This window comes from Ambystoma mexicanum, chromosome 5q, assembly GCF_040938575.1.
Source record: "Ambystoma mexicanum isolate Mex_15411 chromosome 5q, UKY_AmexF1_1, whole genome shotgun sequence".
In the NCBI taxonomy this organism is placed as follows: domain Eukaryota; kingdom Metazoa; phylum Chordata; class Amphibia; order Caudata; family Ambystomatidae; genus Ambystoma; species Ambystoma mexicanum.
In genome coordinates, this window is record NC_090933.1 from 1,305,491,011 (window position 1) to 1,305,512,939 (window position 21,929).

The 21,929-nt window shown below is 46.1% G+C and overlaps 1 protein-coding gene across 1 annotated transcript in view; it reads right to left on the reverse strand.

Moving 5' to 3' along the window:
* LOC138498060 (dynein regulatory complex protein 1-like) overlaps positions 1-21,929 on the reverse strand; it is a 371,050-nt gene that overhangs the window by 46,199 nt on the left and 302,922 nt on the right. The window contains exon 14 of the mRNA XM_069621906.1: positions 18,382-18,509. Coding sequence (XP_069478007.1) covers positions 18,382-18,509 — 128 coding nt within the window. The remainder of the gene's footprint in view (positions 1-18,381; positions 18,510-21,929) is intronic.

The window sequence follows — 21,929 nt, forward strand, 5'->3', positions numbered from 1 at the left end:
ATTGGGTCTCCCCCCTGCCCCAGCAGTAGGTTCCCGGTGGAGGTGTAACGACCTTCTTCTGCAGGACAAAGAGGTCCGCCAATCCCTTCTGGTGGCCATTGAGGACTACTTTTCCCTCAATGATAACGGTGAGGTGGGGGTCATGGGAGTATGGGAGGCAGAGGTACCCTCATTGGGATAGAGTCGGGGAAAAAGAGGGAAAGAGCCCGGGAGGAGAAATCACTAAGGGAGAAGATAGAGGCAATACAACCAGGGGGGAAATTAAAAACTCAGATGTTCCCTGGGAAATGGGAGGAATTGCAGAGGTTACGAACCAAATTAGCAGACCTCCTTGTGGGACAGACGGAGAAGAAACTCTCTTTCTTAAAACAGAAATATATGGAAAAGGGGGAAAAGGCGGATAGGATACTGGCTTGGAGGCTCCGTGAGTTCAGAAGCAGCAGGGTTAATTCCATCCACACCCCGGAGGGGGACTCGACAGTGCGGGATAGTAAAATCGCGGAACAATTTAGGCGATATTATGAAAGGCTGTACAGCTCGGAATACGTGGGTGATGGGAACGAGGTTGACAGCTTTCTCGACTCCCTCCCGATACCGGGCCTCCACCCCGACAAAGCTGAGTTATTGGAGCTGCCCATAACCCCACAAGAAATAATAGATACCATATCCTCGCTGAAAAGCGGAACAGCCCCGGGGGACGATGGCTACACAGTCAAGTTTTATAAAACATATAGGTCCACGCTTGCCCCATTCATGGCTAAGATGCTGCGCTGAATCAGGGCTCCCTCCCACCCACGATGATGTCGTCTTTGATTGTAGTGCTCCCTAAGGAAGGAAAAGATCCCGCCCAATGCCAATCATATCGCCCCATTTCCCTTCTCAACACTGATGTTAAAATCCTAGCTAAAGTCCTAGCAAATAGATTAGCGAAACTCCTTCCTTCCCTAGTACATGGCGATCAGGTGGGTTTTGTTACGGGGCGCCAGGGATCAGACAACATTAGGAAAACCCTCGATCTCATGCATGAAGCTTCAAAACAAGAGGTGGAAGGCTACCTTCTTTCGTTAGACTCAGAAAAGGCCTTCGACCGTGTCGAGTGGCCCTACATGGGCAGAGTTCTCCGCAAGATGGGGTTGGGAGACAACTTCTGTGGGTGGATCGCAGCACTTTACAACGGCCCTTCAGCGAGAGTATTGGTCAACGGAGGCACCTCAGAGCCGTTCTCCCTTTCCAGGGGCACCCGACAGGGATGTCCTCTCTCTCCCCTTTTATATGCTTTGGCGATGGAACCCCTGGCTATAGCAGTCAGGACAGACCAAGAGATCACAGGGATACGGTGTGGCGACTGCGACTTTAAACTATCCTTGTTCGCAGATGATATCCTGGCTACCTAACCAACCTCCGGGTCTCCCTACCACAATTATTTGATCTCATACACTACTTCGGCTCCTTCTCTGGGCTGTAGGTAAATACGTCCAAGTCTAGCGTAATGCCCATGGGTCCAGGGGAACATGAGATTGAGGGCAGCACCGAAATACTGGGGGTAAGAATAGAGCGGGAATCCACCAGATACCTGGGCACCACCATCCCCAGAGACCTCTCCCAACTATACCAATGCAACTTCCCGGGGATATTGGCTCAGGTTAGTAGCGACCTTCAACGATGGGCTCCCCTTACACTCTGTTGGCTAGGGCGCATGGTTACGGTGAAGATTAATATTTTGCCCTGCCTCCTTTATCTCTTTGCGGCGCTCCTGGTGGTGATACCCGAGGCCTTTTTTGAGGTTCTCCAATCCCGGGTCCTCCAATTTATCTGGAATGGCAAAAGGACGAGAATCAAGACTTCCACTTTGACCCTACCAAAGTCAGAGGGTGGATTCGGTCTCCCGGACCTCAGGCTTTAATATAAAGCAGCCCAGCTCCGAGTAATGTTGGAACATATGAGGGATGACATGGGAACATATAGGACATATATTGAGGACATTCATGCCCACCTGAGAAAAGACCTTTTGTGGGCCCCCCTTAGGGTTCTCCCCCCACATCTCAGAACTCATCCCACCCTGGCGGCCCTCTGGGTGGTTTGGAAGCCTAACGCTGCTAAGAAACAACTATCCCCTTGGCCATCCCCCCTGACTTCGCTTTGGGGCCCCCCTATTGATCTGGGCTCCAAGGGATTCCGAGACACCCAATCTTGGTCAGACATGGGCCTGGAGAGAATCTCTCAATTGTATCGTGAGGAGGGTTTTATAGAATATGACAAACTGACCGAAGCATTGGTGGACAACCCTCCCTCAGTCTTCGAATACCTATGAAAACCTACGCTTGAAGGGGATCTTGACCCACCCTCGCTGGGCCGATCGTCTCAAACGCCCCCTCACCCCTTTCGAGACTATCCTGGCCAAAAGCACAACGCGGAGGGGCTCCTTATCTATGTTCTATGGCGTCTTGATTACAGCGGACCTGGAGGGTAGACAACCTTTCAAAAAGATCTGGGAAACTAGGCTGGGCATGCCTCTGGATGATCATACGTGGAGGGCGATTTTTAAATGCATTTTCACGGGTTCTCTGTATACGGCTGCTATGGAACATAACTTCAAAATTCTCCATTCATGGCACCGCCCCCCGGCCACCCTGTCCAAAATGTTTAGGGACGTGTCCCCCTTTTGCCCCAGAGGGTGTCACCAACGGGGCACATGGTTTCATTTGTGGTGGGAATGCCCAGTCATTCAGGTCTATTGGTCGGAACTACTTAGCTGGATTAAGGAAATCGAGGGGTTCTGCCCGACCTTACTGCCATTGGAAATCCTCCTGGGCACGCCCGCACCCGAGACAGAACTGAATGCGTTCCCTAAGGTCATTGGGGCCATGTTGAGAGCGGAGAGGCTAGCGCTCGCCCAAAAGTGGAAAAGTGCATTGGCCCCGTCCAAAGAGGAATGGCTCTGCAAGCTCAGGTCGATTTTCATATATGAAAAGCTTACCACAATAACTAACGACACCATGACAGACTTTGTGCAAGAATGGACCTCAGTTCTTCTCCACGAGGATTGTATTTCTATGCGCCTGTAGATTGTATTTTAGGTTGCCTCCACGTGATGCCTATCTCCATTCTTCCTTGATACTGTGATTGTTTCCTTCAGTTTAATTCACAAGCTGAACCCACTGTGTCAAGTGATTCGTCTAATTGGTACTTGGCAAGCAACTGTTCTCCCCAGAGCTATTATTGTTCGTGAACTCTCAAAACTTGGTATGTTGACATTGGGTTAGGGTGGGAGGGAGGAGGGTGGTGGGAAGGGAGTTAATATTGGAAAAACTGACAACCTGTTTCTTTAATTTTTTGTGTCTCACTGGTGGAAAGGAGCGTTTCGTTCAGCCCTATATGTATGTTGTCAATAAAACAAATTGTTAAAAAAAAAAAAAGTTCACAAACGTTCTTAACGTCCAAGTTTAAAGTGCCTTTCGTGAATGGATCTAGAACCCGTTCAATTCCCAATGTTAACCAACTGAATAAACCCAAAAGGAAAGTGTGCGGTCATGCTGAATAGGTGCTATGAATCTGGGGGCAGAGTCAGCACAAGTCATGCACAGCTTACGCCCAGTGCTTGCCTATGGCCAGAGAGAGAGAGAGAGAGAGAGAGAGGCGGAGGGGGAGAGGGAGAGGGAGAGGGAGAGAGAGAGGGAGAGGGAGAGGGAGAGGGAGAGGGAGAGGGAGCAGGAGAGGGAGAGGGAGAGGGAGAGGGAGAGGGAGAGAGAGAGAGAGAGGGAGAGAGAGATGGCCGTTGGGGACTGCAGCATGGGAGCAGTAACTGAGAAGATGTACCTCCCTGATACTCCAGACAATCTTCCCACCTACTGCAACAATAAAGGAAGCCTTCATTTTCTACTTACCTGCTCTAGTGTCTTACCTGAGTCTTCTTCCAAGTGACAGAGGAGACATCACCAACTGGTTCAGGTCAAAGACTCATAACTATGAAGAAAGGGAGCTGTCAAAGTCATGGTTCAATTAAGAAGGTGCAGGGTTTTCAAGCCGCAATCCCACCTGGCAATGCGAGGTGAGAGGCTTGTGGAACTTCCGGGGCACGTGCTGAGGTAGGGTGGGGTTCTTGGAGAGGTCACCCTCCCATGCCACTGCTGCACTGAGAGTGCACAGGTTTTCCTGTTTTGCTTTGGAAAACACTAGCCGCTCAGTTCATGGAGTCGCGCTGTGAGTGTACGCTCCTCGCAGAAATAGGTTTCTGTGTCCCGCACCGAAAAACATGTGGGACACAGCAACCCATTTCTAGTTTTTGCAAGAAGGTGTCTTGAAGCGTAATAAAATCAGCACCACGTGATTTGACAAAAGAGTTATTCTGTTGGGAGGGACATTAGAAACCATGAGTGTTCCAACAGAGCATGTCAAAAAACAGGTCTCTTGATTCCAAGGTCTGGATTTCCAGTTGGTGAAGAAATTGTAATCCAGTACCAGTCTTCAACTACTGTCGCCATCTGCACGTTGTTGTTGGTCATGATCAATCTTCTAGACAGGTTAGATCCCAGTGAACAAATAAGTGATCTTGCAACGTAAACACGAAAGTCATAACCTCTCATTCTTATCTCATCTATTGATCTAAAAGGATGCTCTTTAACCAGTGGAGATGGTATATGTAGCATCGCCACACCTAGCCTATTTTCCAGGATAAGCTCAACTTTCGTTATGTCTTTCTATGAGATTTTCCTTAGTGTTGGTATATCATACAAAATGGGCCATGATTGTACCACGACTGATAGCTTGATATGATATGATAGGTTATTTATAACGGGCTTAATACTCCGAGGTTTCTAAGCGTGGACACGGGGATAGAACCTGTGTTGTTTCCTGTTGTCTTGCTTCCAAGGCGAGCACGTTGCCCCTAAGCTATCCTCCCGAGACTTCATTATCATATTCGTTTTCAGCTGCAAACACTGGTTTTAAAATTAATCAAGTTTGATCTATTGTATTATCTTCCCAAAATGATGTTCCATTTAATTTTAAGGACGAACAACATCCTAAAATGGTTTGTCTAACCAGTGGATCTCCATCCTGTGCTGGAGACTCTCGGAATGGCCTTTGGCCATTATCCGGCCTTGCTAACTCGTTCAAGAAGACATGAGGGGATTTGCGCATATCTCTCATCACCCTAAAATCTTCTAATTCAGCATCTGGGATTATTGAGTTTGTTTGTACCAGTGCATGGACCCCACTGGTGCAATCTCCAAAGGGCACTAACTTTCAATAACAATTGTGGGATCAGCCACACAAGGCCTCTTTTCGCCTACATGTTATTGATTGTGCATGGGTTCTTTTGCTTTCTTGAGTTTGTATAAATAGGGGCGATCTTAACCACTCAACCACTTGCACCCGCTTTTGGTGAGGAATCTAGGTCAAGCCTTTTCAAAGGGTGGAGAAGGAGGAGACTGGCACACAGGTGGCATGGTAATTTAATAATATTACTATGAGGGATTTCCCTACCTCAACTAAAATACTAAAGGGGTCTGTCAGAATGTCCTTGTAAACTAAAGAGTCCACCGGCGTGTGTCAAAACCTCTAATTCTGTCCCTTACACTTATAACTAAATTAGAAGGTTGCGTCAATATTCCTGGTCCAGGAGAATGACTCCCTTCTCCTGGGCTGGATGGCAGAGTTCTGATTGCAAGTTCTTAACCAGGTGGAATTACTCTCTTCCCCTGGACTGCCAATCCTATAACACTGTGTACCGGAAATTTCACAGTTTCTTTACTCCAGGGGGAATGACTCTCATCCCCTGGACCATTTGTTCTGAACACAGTTCTGGTATTGCCAGGGGAACGGCTCCCTTCCTCTGGTCTCTTGGTTTTGATCCTTTTGGCTTTACTATTGAACATAAAAAAGCAGGGGGAATGACCCCCGGGTCTAATGTTTCAGTGTTCAACTTTCTTACTGGTGAAGAGAATAACTCCCTTATCTTGATTGTGGCCTTTTTTGTCAACCTCGGGGAATGACTCCCCTTCCCCAGGCTTCTCGGCCCTTTTGAACCGATTTAGCACTACCAAGGGAAGAACTCAGTTCTCCTGGTATCTTGGTGACACAGTCAATTCACACTCCACAGTCCCCCGGGGGAATGACTCCCTTCCCCTGGTGATCTTTGTTTTTCATTTTCTTGCTTTCCCAACAGTATGGTTTCTTGACACAGATTTCCCCAGCATGGCTCATTTGAATTTCTGGCTTCCGGAATACTGCCACCAGGAAGAGGGTTGCCTTCTCTTGACTCCCTTTATGTTGGGTCCCAGACCCGTATCTGTCTCTCTGGAATGCGTTGGAAAGACATGGTTCACTATCCTGCCAGGTACTGTCACGAAGAAAGGTACTGTCATGAAGAAGATGAGTTACCAAGTCCTTCTGACTCTCTTTCCCTTCATTGTGCCATCTTGGTTCACTAACCTGCCAAGTATTGTCATGGAGAAGATGACTTGTAAAGCTACATGGGTCCCAGACCCTTATTGGATAGTTAATGGTCTCTTCTTGACCACTGGGATGAGCAAGATGACGTTGATCTTTCTCTTGGGTTCTCCTTTCTGGGTCTGGGGTTCCAATATTACCCCTAGTATCTCTTGTTATGAATGGGCTTCTCTTCTTATCCCTGTACTGAGGATTCTTGCCTCCGATATATCTTTTCTGGTTGGCCACGACCCTGCAATGTTCCCTACAGTCTGCCCGGGAAATCTCGTAACTTCCGTACTTGTTCTGGCGGGCTGCGCCCTGTCTCAGTTTCCGATTTCTGCTTTGGGCTTCCTGCGGCTTCTGTTGTCTTCCTCTGCTTTGCGGCGGCTCTGCAGTCTTTGGTCCTTCACAGTACTCAGGTCTTCACCTGACAGCGCGGTTCTGCCTCCTTCATGTTACCGGACTTCTGCTTCAGCCAGCTCTCAGGTAGGCCCTACAGCATCGGACCGTTCAGTAAAGTCTCCCTCCTCCCACAGGTGAACCCGCCTGCAGTCTCTTCTCGCACAGCACCTCTGGCCTGCTTGATGCTCCTCGAGGGATGACTTGACTTTTTATGTCGGATGTTGCAATACTTTTCCAAGGATGAATAGAATGCTCACCTATGTTCCATGGGGCATTCTTCATAGTTCTGCGTCTTTTCCTTGTCTAAGTACTTATCAAATAAGTATCCCTTGGGTAGTCCAAGCTCTTCTTCATCTCAGTAGGTGTTCAACTTATGGTCCTACATATATACATGGGGTTGTTAGTTATGGTATTGAGGTGTATTCTGTAGGGCGGGGTTGTGAGTGGTGATGGTCTCTCAGAGGTATTCTGTCTTTTCTCTCCTTCCCCCAGAAGCTCACTGTCTCTCGAGCTCTGGTTCTCTCTAGGCTGGATTATTGCAACAGCCTCTTTCTAAATCTACCTGCTTCTACTCTCCGCCCTTTGCAACTTATCCAGAACAGGACTGCAAGACTTGTCCTTGGCCTCAAGCCCTGGGATTGTATCTCTCCAGCCCTGAAATCTCTCGAATGGCTCCCAATGGCTGCAAAGATACAATTCAAGACCCTTTGCATTGTCCATAAGGCTTTCTGGGGCCTGGGCCCAAAATACCTTCAGCTCTTCCTCCATAAATACCTTCCCTGCCGAGCTCTTCGCTTCTCCACCTCCAACTCCCTCAGGGTCAGTCGTTTTTCTAAGAAACGAGCTGGGGGTAGATCTCTGTCTTCGGCTGGGGCCTCCCCCTGGAACAGTCTCCCTGCCTCTCTGAAACTTGAGGAGAACCATCTCCGGTTCCGGAAGCACCTCAAGACCTTCCTCTTTGCTTCTGCCTTCTCTCTCCTGCTGATCTGTTCTGTCTCGGCATCGTGTACCTGGTCACCCTCTGACTTTCGGGGCCATGTACCTGCTCAACCTGCCACCCACCCGCACTGCCTCCTTGCTATCCCTTGCACTGGGGTCTGTATATGTAACCCTACAGCCCCCCCCCCCTGTTTTTATGCACTTATCAGACACTCAGTCTGTTGCCTTAAACATAGCACTTGCCACGTGCTGGCTGCACTACCACTGTTTTTATGCTTTTATTATTTATTTATTTATTTATACCTTCTGCTCCTCACTTTCCACCTCCCCCGCCCTCCCATGCACTTCCCCTTTTTCCCTGTCCCATGCACTTGCACGTTCTCAATGTCACTGGGCTAGTAATATCGTTGTTTGTTCTCCCCTGTTCCCCTCCCTTGCCTCGTCGCGCTCTGAAACACTTGTGTATGAGCGTGATACAAATAAAATATCAATATCAATCAATATCCCCATCTGATCCTCCCGCTGTGTACCACCCCCAGGGAGACTATCTGGTAGCAGCCTCATGAGAAGGGGTTCCCGCTAGGGGAGACGTGACGACATCTAGGGATTCATCGAACTTTCTATTTCCGGTGACTCTGGTATAGTTAATACACGAAAAACATTTTTTGGAAGAGCTCTTATTCGGTCATTTAACTTTTTGATGTTTTGTTTTTGTAGGTTCTGTACCTAATTTTCCTTTTCCTTGACTTGTTTTCCTTCGGCCTATTCTTCTTCCAAGGGCTGTTTCACCAGGTCTCCTGATGGAGATATCGAGAACTCCTCGTTAACACAAGGAAGTCTGCTCAATCTAGCAACCTCCCCCAGTATCTCTCTTGAAGGTGGAGCACCAAATTTCAGAACTAATTGAGGTTCCGCATTTTGGATCAGAGAGGTATTACTGTTTTCCTGGCTGCCCTTCAAATCTTCAAGTATCTTATCAAGGGATTACACATTTTCATTTATTTCCACTAGCATTTGCATATATGGTAGAATCTCTTCCTTAATATTCCCATTCATCTATTCTTTCAGGTTGGTTTCAAGCGAAGCTAGTTTGATCTTATTTTCAACAAGCATTTGTGTAGTAGATTTGATCTCCACCTTAATAGTTTCAAAGTCTTTCACTAAGGAATTGAGAACAGACTTCAAATCTTGTAAAATTCCTTCTTTACTTGCTGACATTCTAGAAAGATGAGTTGATGTCTCAGTTGAACAGGATGTGGATGATAATCTAACTCTGTTTCAGGCCGTATAGGACGTTGTGAGGCAAATATGGCTGGACAACAGACGTTCTGTCCTCAAAACAGGGGCTACGTTTTGCAGGGATCCCCTTTCTTGATTTTCCACGTCAGGCAACAACCCTGATTGTTAATTCCTTTGGGTAATATCATTTAAACCTGGGAGATTCAATGAGGAGGTCCCCTGTAGATCACCAAAACTTGCACTTTTTCCTCGATGGAAGAAATCTGTGATCTTCTTTTTAAATGTAGTCAATGAAAGAGTATACTCTTTACATCGTTACACAGCGATCTGTGTGTGAGGGGGGGGATTGGTCTGATGTGTCTGCAAGGGTATTACTCGGTGGCTCAGCTGGGGGCAGTGAACTACTGGCTGCATGGGGATTCCGGGCTACCACACATTGCAGCAGAACTGGTCTGGATGGCGGTAGGTCCCAGATGCAAGTGCTATATGGGAGGAAGAGGGGAAGGCCCGTGCTCCCACCCATAATGCGACATGTGCAAATAAGTTGGGCTGAGGCGCACAGGGTGTAGGAGTAGAGACCCACCCTTAGTCAGCCTCTTTGGAACAACTTGAATCTTCTGGAGCTCCTAAGGAGGGGTCATTTCAAGAATTGGGAGAACCTCAGGATCTGAACCCTGGCGGATGTTGTGGAGGAGGGTAGCCTCCTCTCTTTTGAGTCATTGCAGGAGAGGTTTGGTCTCCCGGGAGGTTATGGCTTCAGATACATGCAGTTGGTACATGCACTAAGGTCGCAGTTCACTGATCTGCAGGAGATACCGCAGGGTTCCGCTCTAAAGGCTCACCTACTCCCTAATTGCAAAGACACCAAGGTCGCCTTGACTCTCAACCAAGTGATTTACGCTTTTGGGGCCCAGGAATTATCCCATCCCAAGGACAGGTGGGGAGGTGATGTGGGGGCATTGGACCCAGAGCAGTGAGTGGAGGCATTAATGTTCCCTAGGGAAATTGGAATGCCTGCCAAGTTACGTCTTGTACAATACAAGACCCTGATTCGAGACTACAACTCCTGCACGATGTTATATAAATGGGGAAGGGTCGAGAATGATGATTGTGTGCAGTGTGGGAGGCCCAGAGGTACGTTCCTTCACATAATGTGGGGGTGCACACAGGTGCAACTCTTTTGGGGTAAATGCACTGATAGACTGTTGGCAAAAATGGGGTCCGAGGAACCTAGACACCCAAAGTGTGTTGTTGGCGGTATGGGGGTAGGTGGGATTTACTAAATATGAAAAACTGTCATCAGTGGTCCTGCGACAGAGCAAAGAGGTAATTGTGTCTCTCTGGGGGGCCCCGGAACTTCCGTAGACTGGTCGGTGGGCAGCAGAGGTGGACATGGGCATGGCCCTGGAAAGGTGGGTGTATAATGCTTAGGGGTGTCTGGGAAAATTGACAAAGTTCTGGGGCAAATAGGAGGGTGGGGGCGGAGGATAGGGCAGCACTCCTTGGGTGGGAAGTGGATGTCGGAAGGGACTTGCAGGTGGCCCTCTGGGCTCTTAGTCATAGGGTTGGTAATCTTATTTTTTTGTCAACTTGCACGCTTAATGTCAAGCAATATGTTTGTGTTGGTAATGTTTGTATCAAAAAACAATAAAATGCTATATACAAAAAAACCAAAGAGCTTTATTTCGCCTCCCAACCAAACTGCCAAACTGTGTGCACTTTCCACATGCACGTTTCCACACTCCACACGCACGCTCACGCGCTGTGCCACCTTTTAAAAAAGACTTTTGGCAGGCAACATCAATTGTGTACAGTGTTTGGTTCCAGCAGAAAAACCAGACAAATGCCACTTCAACAATCAATGGTGGCCCCGGCACTAAACCATTCTCTGGTAACCAGATTACTGCCAAACTGTGTTACACTTTCCCATGCACGCTCTGGCTTTCCTAACTCTTCACACTTCTCTCCCCTCATGCCTGACTGCAATCCAGCAGTGGATGCACTCTCAGTTCCTTCATCTGAACCCCTCTAAGACAGACATTCTCTTCTTTCCTTCTTGCTCTTTGTCCTCCTGTCCTTGCTTTCTCTTTAACTCCTGCTCAATTACCCTTCACTGAATCTACTCGCAAATCATGGCAGAACTTTCGATTTTACTCTCCTTCTCTCACCACATTTATGCTACTGACCACATCTGTTGGTTTCACTTACTCAATATCCGGAAGAGTCCCCATCTCTTGTCCACTACTAAAGCTCTTATTTCTGCTATCATCTTCTCTTGTCTTTTCTTCTGTTTGGACTTCCTGCTCATTAGCTAGCCCCACTCTGTCTACAATCCTTCGCTTTGTACCCTTCTCTCCCTTCCTCCACTTTCTTCTATTTCCACTACTGTCCTCTCGCTGTCTTGGCTTTCTTTTGAATCGCATCTTCTTTTTGACTTCTTATGGATTGTTTTCAAATCTCGCCATGGTCTTTCTCCACCCAATCACTCCTCTCTCATTTCCTTCTATACCCCTCCCTGTTCGCTTAGTTCTCAGTCCCTGTGTCTTCTTGCTTGCATTAGCTTCCTTATGCTCCTTCCCGTTTTCGATCTTTTGACTCTTTTTGCTCAGAAGTACTGGATCTCCCTCCCTCGTTTAATTTGCTTTTCTTCCGCCCTGCCTGTCTTCCGCTCTAGACTCAAAACTTTTCTTCTGTCTTCTCCCTCATAATTCTACTTTGTAATCGTATTGTAATTTTGCATCTTTACTCATGAATGTGTACCGCTTTACTGCTTTGTCCTTTTGTTCAGCATGTAGGCATACAGGCTTTATATATAAATACAAATACACATGATTTTTTAAAGTATTTTTAAAGTCATGCTGTCCACTCCTGTAAATGTGAATGTATATTTACACTGTAGCTATTTTTCATGACACTATTTATCCCTGAACAGTATTGTCTTGGAAATTCTTGCTCAAATGTATCTTGTAGGGTTGCCTCTGATTCTGTTTTTGAGTGGTTTCCAGCCCTCTAGAGCCATTATTGAATTTGTTGTGTGCATTTGTATGTTCCTAAATACTGTTACCAAGAGGTCTAGAAATTCTGTAACATTGTTAGTGTTGCATTGGGTTCCTGTATTACTTTTTGAACTGTGTTTTAATGTCTTTTCCGCCTTCTTTTCACATTCCTTGCCTTTATATGTAATGTGGACCTACAATAAAGTGTGTTGTTTCTTTATGCCATTTGCTATTTTTATGATGAACTGGGTATGTTTATAGTATGTGTTTTATTGCTAAAATACATATTCATTTAAAGAGCTCTGTCTATGTGTAGCATAGTGAATGTGTGTGTATGTATGTATTTTATTTTGTATAGCGCCGGTAGCCCGCGGGCATCAGGGCGCTTGCACTTACAATACAGCAATAACAAGACAGACATAAAGAAACGAACACTGCGGCCTATTAGGGACCCCGAAACATTGCTTTCCTCAGCCTCTTCATCTGAAAAGGTATGTCTTCAAGTGCTTCCTGAAGGTAAGGTGGTTTACCTCTGACCTCAGCGCTTCAGGCATGCTGTTCCATAATTTGGGGGCCATCACCAAGAATGATCTGCCCAAACCAGATTTCAGCTTGAAGTTAGGGACGGACAGCAGACATTTTCCCTCCGAGCGTAGACTTCTCCTCGGTATATAGGGCACTAGGCTTTTTTTCAAATAAACCGGCGCAGAGCCGTAGAAGCACTTGTGCACCAAGCAGAGGGCCTTGAACTTGATACGCTCCTCTACCCTGAGCCAGTGCAGTGATAGTCTATCTGCCGTGGTATGATCTTTCTTCTTTAAGTTCTTGACAAGCCTGACCGCATTATTCTGGATCACTTGGCAGCTAGATAAGTCCTTGGAAGAGGCCCCCAACAACAGAGCGTTCCCATAATCAAGCCGTGATAGAATAATGACTCTGGCTATCGTGGCCATATTACCTTTGTTAAGGAACGGCTTGATAGCTTTCATTACTCTCAGGTAATACGCCGTGTTTTTTTGCAGGTAGCTGGTCTGGGCATGGGAGTCGACCGCAGAGTTGACCATCATACCCAGTGTTTTCACTTTAGGTGCCACCAGGATGGTGGCATTTTTAATTTGAAATGAATTGTACTCAGGCCCCAAATTCGCCAGCTGGCGGCTGGAACCAAACAGCATCAGTTCGGTTTTTGAGTCATTCAGGCACATCCAGTTTGCCTGCATCCAGTCGTCTATTGTCTTGTAAATCCTGGCGATCAGTTCGCTATCCATGGCGTGATGTCTGCCCCCCAGTTCCAATATGAGTTGGGTATTGTCTGCGTAATTCATGAACGACACACCTGCTTCCACCAATAAGCTGCACAAAGTGAGCATATATATATTAAATAGCATGGGAGATAAACTGGCACCTTGGGGAACTCCAAATAGGATGTCACAGGGATCAGAAAAACTGTTACCCCAGTGGACTCTAGCTTGGCGGTTAGATAGAAATGACAAAAGCCAGTCCAGGGCTCCTTCGGAGCATCCCACGTTTTCTCTAAGTGCCTTGATGAGTAGATGATGGTCCACTAGGTCGAAAGCGGCACTTAGATCAAGGAGCATTAACATCCCTAACTTGTTCTTATCGAGCAAACTCAGCATCTGATTCTGCAGGTCCAGCATGGCTGTCTCTGTACTGTGAGACACCCTGAAGCCTGACTGTTGCTGGTGCAGAACTTCCTGGTTCTCTACAAAATCTTGAAGTTGCTGTGTTGCGACCTTGTCTAGGAGTTTGAGTATGAAGTTCGAGTTAGTTATCGGACGAAGGTTAGCTGGATCCTTAGGATCCAAGTCAGCTTTTTTTACAAGCGGTGTGATAGTGACTTTCTTCAGATCTCTAGGAACTGTGCCCTCTTGGAAAGATGCATTCACTATTCTCCGAAGGACAGGAGCAAAAATGTCATTATGTTGGAGGATAATACTAGGAGGTAGGATGTTTTCTACACAGGTAGTAGAAAGACCCCCTGTGTTGGTTCAATGTTCTCTAGCATATCTGCCTCTGAAATGGGGTCAAATTTGAAATGCTGTTCTCTGACAGTTGCCCCCATTTGTGTGGTTCGCAAATCCTGTTTAGCGGAAGATCTAGCCTTAATAATATTTTGTCTGGCTTTTTCCGTTTTGGCTTGAAAAGCATTTAGGACCGTATTACAATCTGCGTCTGTGGGCATAAAAGGAGGAGTGAGGGACGCAGCTTTTTCAATACTCTTCAGAATATTGAAGAGTTTGCTGGTCTTGTTGTCTGCATGCTCTATTTCAGAGTTGAAGAATTCAGCCTTAGCTGTCTTAATTTTGTCCCTATATTCCTTGTCTTTGCTTTTCCATTCATTTTTGCTAACCTCAGATTTATCTATGGACCATTTTCTTTCCAAGGACCGTTTTTCCTTCTTCAGAGAGTGGAGCTCTGGGGTAAACCATGTTTGGCTGTTGTTGTTTTTCCTAGCAAGCTTTGTAGTAAGGGGTGCTTCAGACTCCACCAGCTCGAGAAGATGCTTGTTATATTTGTCTAGAAGAATAACACATGTGTCATGATCCTGAAAGGAACTCAGTATTTTGTCAGTGCATGTCTTTAACTGTGGCTTATTTAGCTTTTTGAAATTTCTAGTAGCTATTTTAATATGCGGGTTATACTTATGTGCGTATGAAGGCAATTTTAAGTTAGCCGATATCAAGAAATGATCACTCCAGATACATGGTGTGGTTCTGCAGTCTTGCAGGGATATGTTATATCCACACAACCAATCTAACTGGTTACCCTGAGGGGTAGTGGGATCCTTGTTGAGTACATTAAAATCTAGGTTGTTCAGTGCTTTTTCCAGAGCGATGGCTCCTTTGTCCTTCTTATTTCCTCGCCATAGATTCAGGTCTCCCATGATGACCGTCGATACGTTAACAGATCTTAGCGTGTTTAGGTATGAACAGAGTTCCAGTGAGAAGTCTGAGACCAGTGCCGGTGGTCTGTATATAGCTATTAGATTGAGGCAGTTATTAGGTGAAAACACCAGTTTCAGGTGCAAAGCTTCACATCCACTGAATCCCAGTGTCACTTTAAAAAGTTTGAGGCTATTTTTTGTAATGATTGCCACCCCACCTCCCCTGCCCTGCAGTCTGTTGTCAAAGTAGATAGTATAGTCATCCTGTATGGCCTGCTCGCAGGCAGGCCCCACTGGGTCTTTAAGCCAAGTTTCTGTTACACAGAAAATGTCAAAATTGTTGGAGCTAATCATGTCTTTGATGTCAATCGCGTGTTTAGTTAAGGAGCGTGTATTGAGTAAGCCAATAATGTCCAGAAACTTCCCCAAACCCCCCTGTGTTGGTTCAATGTTCGTTTTCCCTTCCATCTCGTTAGTTATAGCCCCCACCCCTTCCTGCGATCTTGCTTGCATATGCAGGTAGAGACCTTCCTTAGCTGGCTGAGTCTTTAATATAAACCAATGACAACACTTTACCTACGTTGCTCCCAATGTTATGTAACAGGTATATATAACAGGTAGGATTCCCCTATGGACCCTAGCTGCAAGGCGATAAAGCCACCCTAAAAATCACAATAAGGAATGACTGACCAAAAGGGCGAAAATACCCCCGAACGCCGACACGTCCGGCCACGGACCGGCACAGACCGGCTTGCCCCCATCGCGCCGGCGCGTTCGCGCCGGGTTTCAGGCTATGTAACAGCTGGGACTACAAGGCTGCTGGGAGATGTAGTCTGCTTCCCAGTCAGCACAGCAGCCCAGCAAGACCCTGATAAAAACACTGTTCCCTACTGCAGCAGACTTCAAGTACAAAATTTACTCTGGCACGTTACTGGTAGGCACTTGTATGAATTCTAAAAGTGATTTACAAAGCAAACCAAAATGCAGCTAACAATTTAAAATAGGAGTTAAAATGTAATGACGACGAAATACGGCAAGCGGAGGCGGCGCTTGGTGCTAAAGATACTTGTTAAAGATACTTGAGGTACTTGCAGGCAGAAATGGACTTTATAGTCCGGCCTGACCGGCACAGACCGGCTTGCCCCCTTCGCGCCGGCGCGTTCGCGCCGGGTTTCAGGCTATGTAACAGTTGGGACTACAAGGCTGCTGGGAGATGTAGTCTGCTTCCCAGTCAGCACAGCAGCCCAGCAAGACCCTGATAAAAACACAGTTCCCTACTGCAGCGGACCTCAAGTACAAAATTTACTCTGGCACGTTACTGGTAGGCACTTGTATGAATTCTAAAAGTGATTTACAAAGCAAACCAAAATGCAGCTAACAATTTAAAATAGGAGTTAAAATGTAATAACGACGAAATACGGCAAGCGGAGGCGGCGCTTGGTGCTAAAGATACTTGTTAAAGATACTTGAGGTACTTGCAGGCAGAAATGGACTTTATAGTCCGGCCAGACCGGCACAGACCAGCTTGCCCCCTTCGCGCCGGCACGTTCGCGCCGGGTTTCAGGCTATGTAACAGCTGGGACTACAAGGCTGCTGGGAGATGTAGTCTGCTTCCCAGTCAGCACAGCAGCCCAGCAAGACCCTGATAAAAACACAGTTCCCTACTGCAGCGGACTTCAAGTACAAAATTTACTCTGGCACGTTACTGGTAGGCACTTGTATGTATTCTAAAAGTGATTTACAAAGCAAACCAAAATGCAGCTAACAATTTAAAATAGGAGTTAAAATGTAATAACGACGAAATACGGCAAGCGGAGGCGGCGCTTGGTGCTAAAGATACTTGTTAAAGATACTTGAGGTACTTGCAGGCAGAAATGGACTTTATAGTCCGGCCAGACCGGCACAGACCGGCTTGCCCACTTCGCGCTGGCGCGTTCGCGCCGGGTTTCAAGCTATGTAACAGCTGGGACTACAAGGCTGCTGGGAGATGTAGTCTGCTTCCCAGTCAGCACAGCAGCCCAGCAAGACCCTGATAAAAACACAGTTCCCTACTGCAGCGGACTTCAAGTACAAAATTTACTCTGGCACGTTACTGGTAGGCACTTGTATGAATTCTAAAAGTGATTTACAAAGCAAACCAAAATGCAGCTAACAATTTAAAATAGGAGTTAAAATGTAATAACGACGAAATACGGCAAGCGGAGGCGGCGCTTGGTGCTAAAGATACTTGTTAAAGATACTTGATACATAGTGAATGTGTACATTTTTCAGTATAACTTTGTGGTGCATTTTCTATGGATATGTGTTTGGGCTAATTGTAACGTTGTGTTAGCCAACTTCCTCTTTCTTGAGTTAAGCCTGACTGCTCTGCCACGCTACCATTTTAAGAGAGGCTTGGCTTCCCCCTTTTTGGCTAGGGGGTCAACCCCATCTTTAGGTTAGTGGTTGTACAGCCCTCGTCAAAGGCCTGTCCAAAAACCGACTTAATGCACATTAAGTTTGAAATTTAGAGACCATTTATTGTAATTGTAAGTAAATTGCATCCATCATACTGCACTAGAGTTTCTAATTAAGCATATATAACTTTTAACATTGAAAACATCCCTATTTAAACATTGACAGTTAGGGACAGAGTGATTGGGCCTCATTACGAGGTAGGAGGTAGCCATGGTGCTATTAGCACCATGGCTACCCCCTTACCGCATTCCGGGTCCTGGTTCCCGAAATAGGGACTTACCGGGTCATTCCAAGCTTGGAGGACCCAGTAAATCCCCATTCCGGGAACCATTCCCCATTCCCATTCGTGCCCCCACAATTTGCGGTACCGTTATTAGCTCTGAAGTCCCTTAACGGGTCCTATCCATAACGCAAAACCAGGCGTTAAGGAAGGGACCCGCTAAGGGACCTCAGAATAGGGTGGTAAGGGATAACCGGCACCGGTGTCCTTACCGGTGCCGGTAATCCCTCACCACCTACCTCGTAATGAGGCCCATTGTCTTTGTGTATACACACATTTGTCCAATGAGGACAGAAGAAGGATGAAGGGGATGGTGGGAGAATGGAAAACTGGGTTCAGAATCAACACCACTGAATTTTAGGAGAAAACAAGTGACAAAATGCATTAAAAAAATATTTGTTTGCAATGGTGTGTAGATTTTTATATCACTTTGTTTTAAGTTAATTTAATTTTCAAACAAAAGCCTTTTCACATGGTGATATATATTTAACAAAAGCCTTTGCACATGGTGATATATATTTCAAGTCAAATGATTCCATCCGTTAATTAGTGCCGGATGCATTTTCTGCCAGGTAATGCCCGACAAACGTGGTAGATCCATGGACATTCACTGTGTTTGTGTAGACACTGCGTTGGCAGCCATTTCACATCCTTACCCTCTAATCTAAGAAGGCAGCTAAAAACACTGTCAAAACCCCTAAGATACATCTGCGAGTCACCCTCACTCAAACCTTGCCATCCGGTGGGCCATGACGAATTCGCGAAGGGCTTTCAACACAACGTTTGGGTGGATGAGCTCACTGGTGCTTGATTGACGCAGTTTTGTTCCTTGTCCAATTTTACTTCCATTTTCTCCATTCTACAAAATATTACAAAAATGTATCAAAGTTAGAGAAATCTTCATCAGCCAACATGCAACAAAATCGAATTAATTATGATGGCGTGTATTCCTGCTACAGACTGGAGAACCATATGAATCCATTCAATTACAACTTCTCAACTCTCCAACGCAGACCGACAACCCTGCAGAATCTCCTGCACCTGGCAGTAAATATATAAATCTATAAAACAAATCTGGATGTTGCTACAAAATAAAGCATGTATGACCTCAATCAGGACTCAAAGCTGTGACCTGCATGTTGAATACAAATCTTAGCAGTGAATGATGAACTCATCGAGATAACCCTACTCAGCTATTTAGTTCACAATCACAACAAATGCAAAGGCAAGCAAGTGGAACATGCCTGAAGGCCGAAACCAACAAGTGATTTGCTAAACATCGTGCTATATCAAGATCAATATTGGCGAAATGACATCCACATACAGTAACTATCATAGGTATAGGAAAGGCTGTTTCCACGACAACAAAAAGATAATTGACAATAAATTCCTAAATACACCCAGACATTTTACAGGTTTTAGATCTGTGTTGTTGCATTTCTAAATTTCTAAATATAATGATTGACTTAACTAATTGTGCTAGATGTAAGCTTCCTGATATTAAAGTGCAACTATGCTATTTAACATATTCAACATTTTAATACTAATGGTCATAGATTCAGAGTAGAAATCTGGTAAATTATAGCAAGCTCAATACAGCTAGTCTCCACTAGCCCAAGATTAATCTAATTGGGTATATGAAGGACCATGCCTTCATTTGGTTAGTGTAATCGATGAGGCCCTTGTAAGGGCAGACACTGGGAATTCATTGTCATGTGCTGTAATGCCCTCCTATACGCGCTTCCAATGTAGTAGGTGTATTGAAATAACTACTGTTTTACAGGAATCCCGGGAAGAGTAGTGGCTAAATCGCCTACTCTGCCCCACACTTCTACTAAACCAGCAGTGATCCCAACGATAAAGGGTAACCGAGCACAGCCCCACAGGTGTGCCTCCTTTGCCTCTTTTATTAGCGCACGCCGAGGGCAGGCTATATCTTCAGGAGGGGAGTGAACTGATAACAGTAGTAGCCAGCGTGGGGGTGTTGGGTTGCTTGCGCCTGGCCCTTTTAGTTTAAAGCAGGATTTCCTATCACTGAATAAAGTATTGTATTGGTTTTGTACCAAAATAGATTCAAACTGTTTAGAAAGTTCTGTTTTTAGAAAGTGCCAACATGCTCCCTTTGGAGACACGTGCAATTGTTTCGCCCTTAGCCAGGCTTTCTCAAGGCACAGTTATAGTGACAATGTGTGCATGCACGTGTTGTGCATGTAATTCATATAGTGCATTCATGTACCAATTTAACATGTAATACATATATCCCATGCTTTGAAATCTAAGTCTCACAATTGTCATACAAACAATTCCATACATCAATGTGCATCGTATCCTAAGCAATTGAGATTCAATAGTTAAGTTAAAAGGTTAGAGTTCAAGTCGGAATCTGTGTTTCCTGCAGAATGTCTTGAGACCTCAACTCGGTTGGCAAGGCTTCTCCCAAGGAAGCGTCTAGGACAGCTCCCATGAATTGGAGCCTTTGAGATGGTATCATGTTCGATTTACTGAAGTTGAGGGAGAAGCCAAGTTTGTGAAGGGAGTGACAGGTGGAGCTGAGATGTTCCAGGGCCTGTTCGGGGGAATGTGCCCTGATCAGCAATCGTCCAGGTAGGGGTAGACGTGAATCCCCCCTCTCCTGAGACTCGCTACGACCACCGCCATCCACTTGGTGAAAACCCTCTGGCGGAGGTCAGCCCAAATGTCAGAACTCAAAACTAATAATGAGAGCCGACAACAGCGACCCTCAGGTACTTTCTGTGCCTGTGCTGGATGGGCACATGAAAGTAAGCATCCTGAAAGTCCAATGATACCATCTGGTCCTGGAGCTGGAGGACCTGAAGGATCTGAGAAAGGGTTACAATCTTGAATTTGTCCTTCCAAAGGAACTTGTTCAAGTCTCTAAAGTCCAAGATGGGTCTCCATCCTCCGTCCTACTTGGGGATTAGAAAGTAAGGGGAGTACCAACCCTTGTTTCTCTCCGCTACAGGTACCGGTTCTATAGCACCTTTCTCCAGCAGGGTCAAGATTTCCTGCATAAGGAGCGGATCCTGAACTTTGAAAGAGCCGTTCCATGGTGGATGATCCTGAAGCCTTTTTAGAAAGGGAAGACAGTAACCCCGGGCAACTGTTTCCAATCCCCATGCATCTGAAGTAATATAGATGCTCTGAGTGTCTGCCTCCCACTTTTGGAGTAAAGCCTCAGAGAGGTTTTGAGGTGGCTGATGCAGCTGCTGAGGTTAAAGCAGCCGTTGCCTGGCCGGTCTTAGCACCTCTTCCCGGTTCACCACGGGGGAATCTTCTCTGACCTCTTTGGTTCAACAGTCCCCTCCCTCTTCCAACTGATGAGTAATAGTGAAAGGACCTACCCCTCCAAGATGTACCGGTGGGGACGGGGGGGGGGTTGTGGCTGTCTGATTGCTGCACCAAGGGATTTGGCTGCAGCTTTGGAGGTCTGCAGCTTCTCCAGGTTCTCGTCAGCCTTGCTGCCAAATAAATGTGTGCTGTCAAAGGGCATGTTAAGTAGTCTAGATCTGGAGCAAAACCAGACTTTCTCAACCAGACAAATCTGCGCATTACAGTGCTAGCCGCCATACCCCTGCTGATACTGTCAGCAGAGTTAAGACCAGTCTGGAGGGATTCACACATTGCATTTTTCCCATCCTTTACAATGTTTAAGAAGCCGTCTTGGTCGTTCCCTTCAGGGATATGTTCCGCCGCCATCTTTATGCAATCCCATAAGGTGAAAGTGAACTTGGCCAGTGCACACGTGGCATGTGCCAATTTAAGGGCCATACTCCCCGCAGAGAAAACCTATTAGCCAAAACTTCATAACGCTTGTCATCTGTGACTAGGGGGTTAGTTGGGTATGCATTCTGTTTGGATGTAGAAGTGGCAGCCTGAACTACTAAACATTCGGGAGTTGGATGCTTTGTTAGATAGTAAGGGTCACTATTTGCTTGTTAAGTTTTTTGTACACTGCTGGAATTAATTCTGGCGTATCCCAATTGGCACTAACTCTCCTTTGTAAAGCTACATGGAAAGGAAGAATAGGGTCCTCCTGGGGTCCCTAATCTAAAATATCAGTGAGGTAGTCCTGCTCAAAAAGTGGTGCAGTCCTTTTCCATCCCAAATATTCTATGACCCTAGACATCAGCTGTCTGTAAGATCCATTGGCATGGTCTGTGGGATCTGGTCTGCCAAACTATCTCTGGAGAAGTGTCCAACCCACTTACAGATTGCAGGTTTTCAAGAAGGTCTTTTATTCTCGAGTCCTCTGAAATTA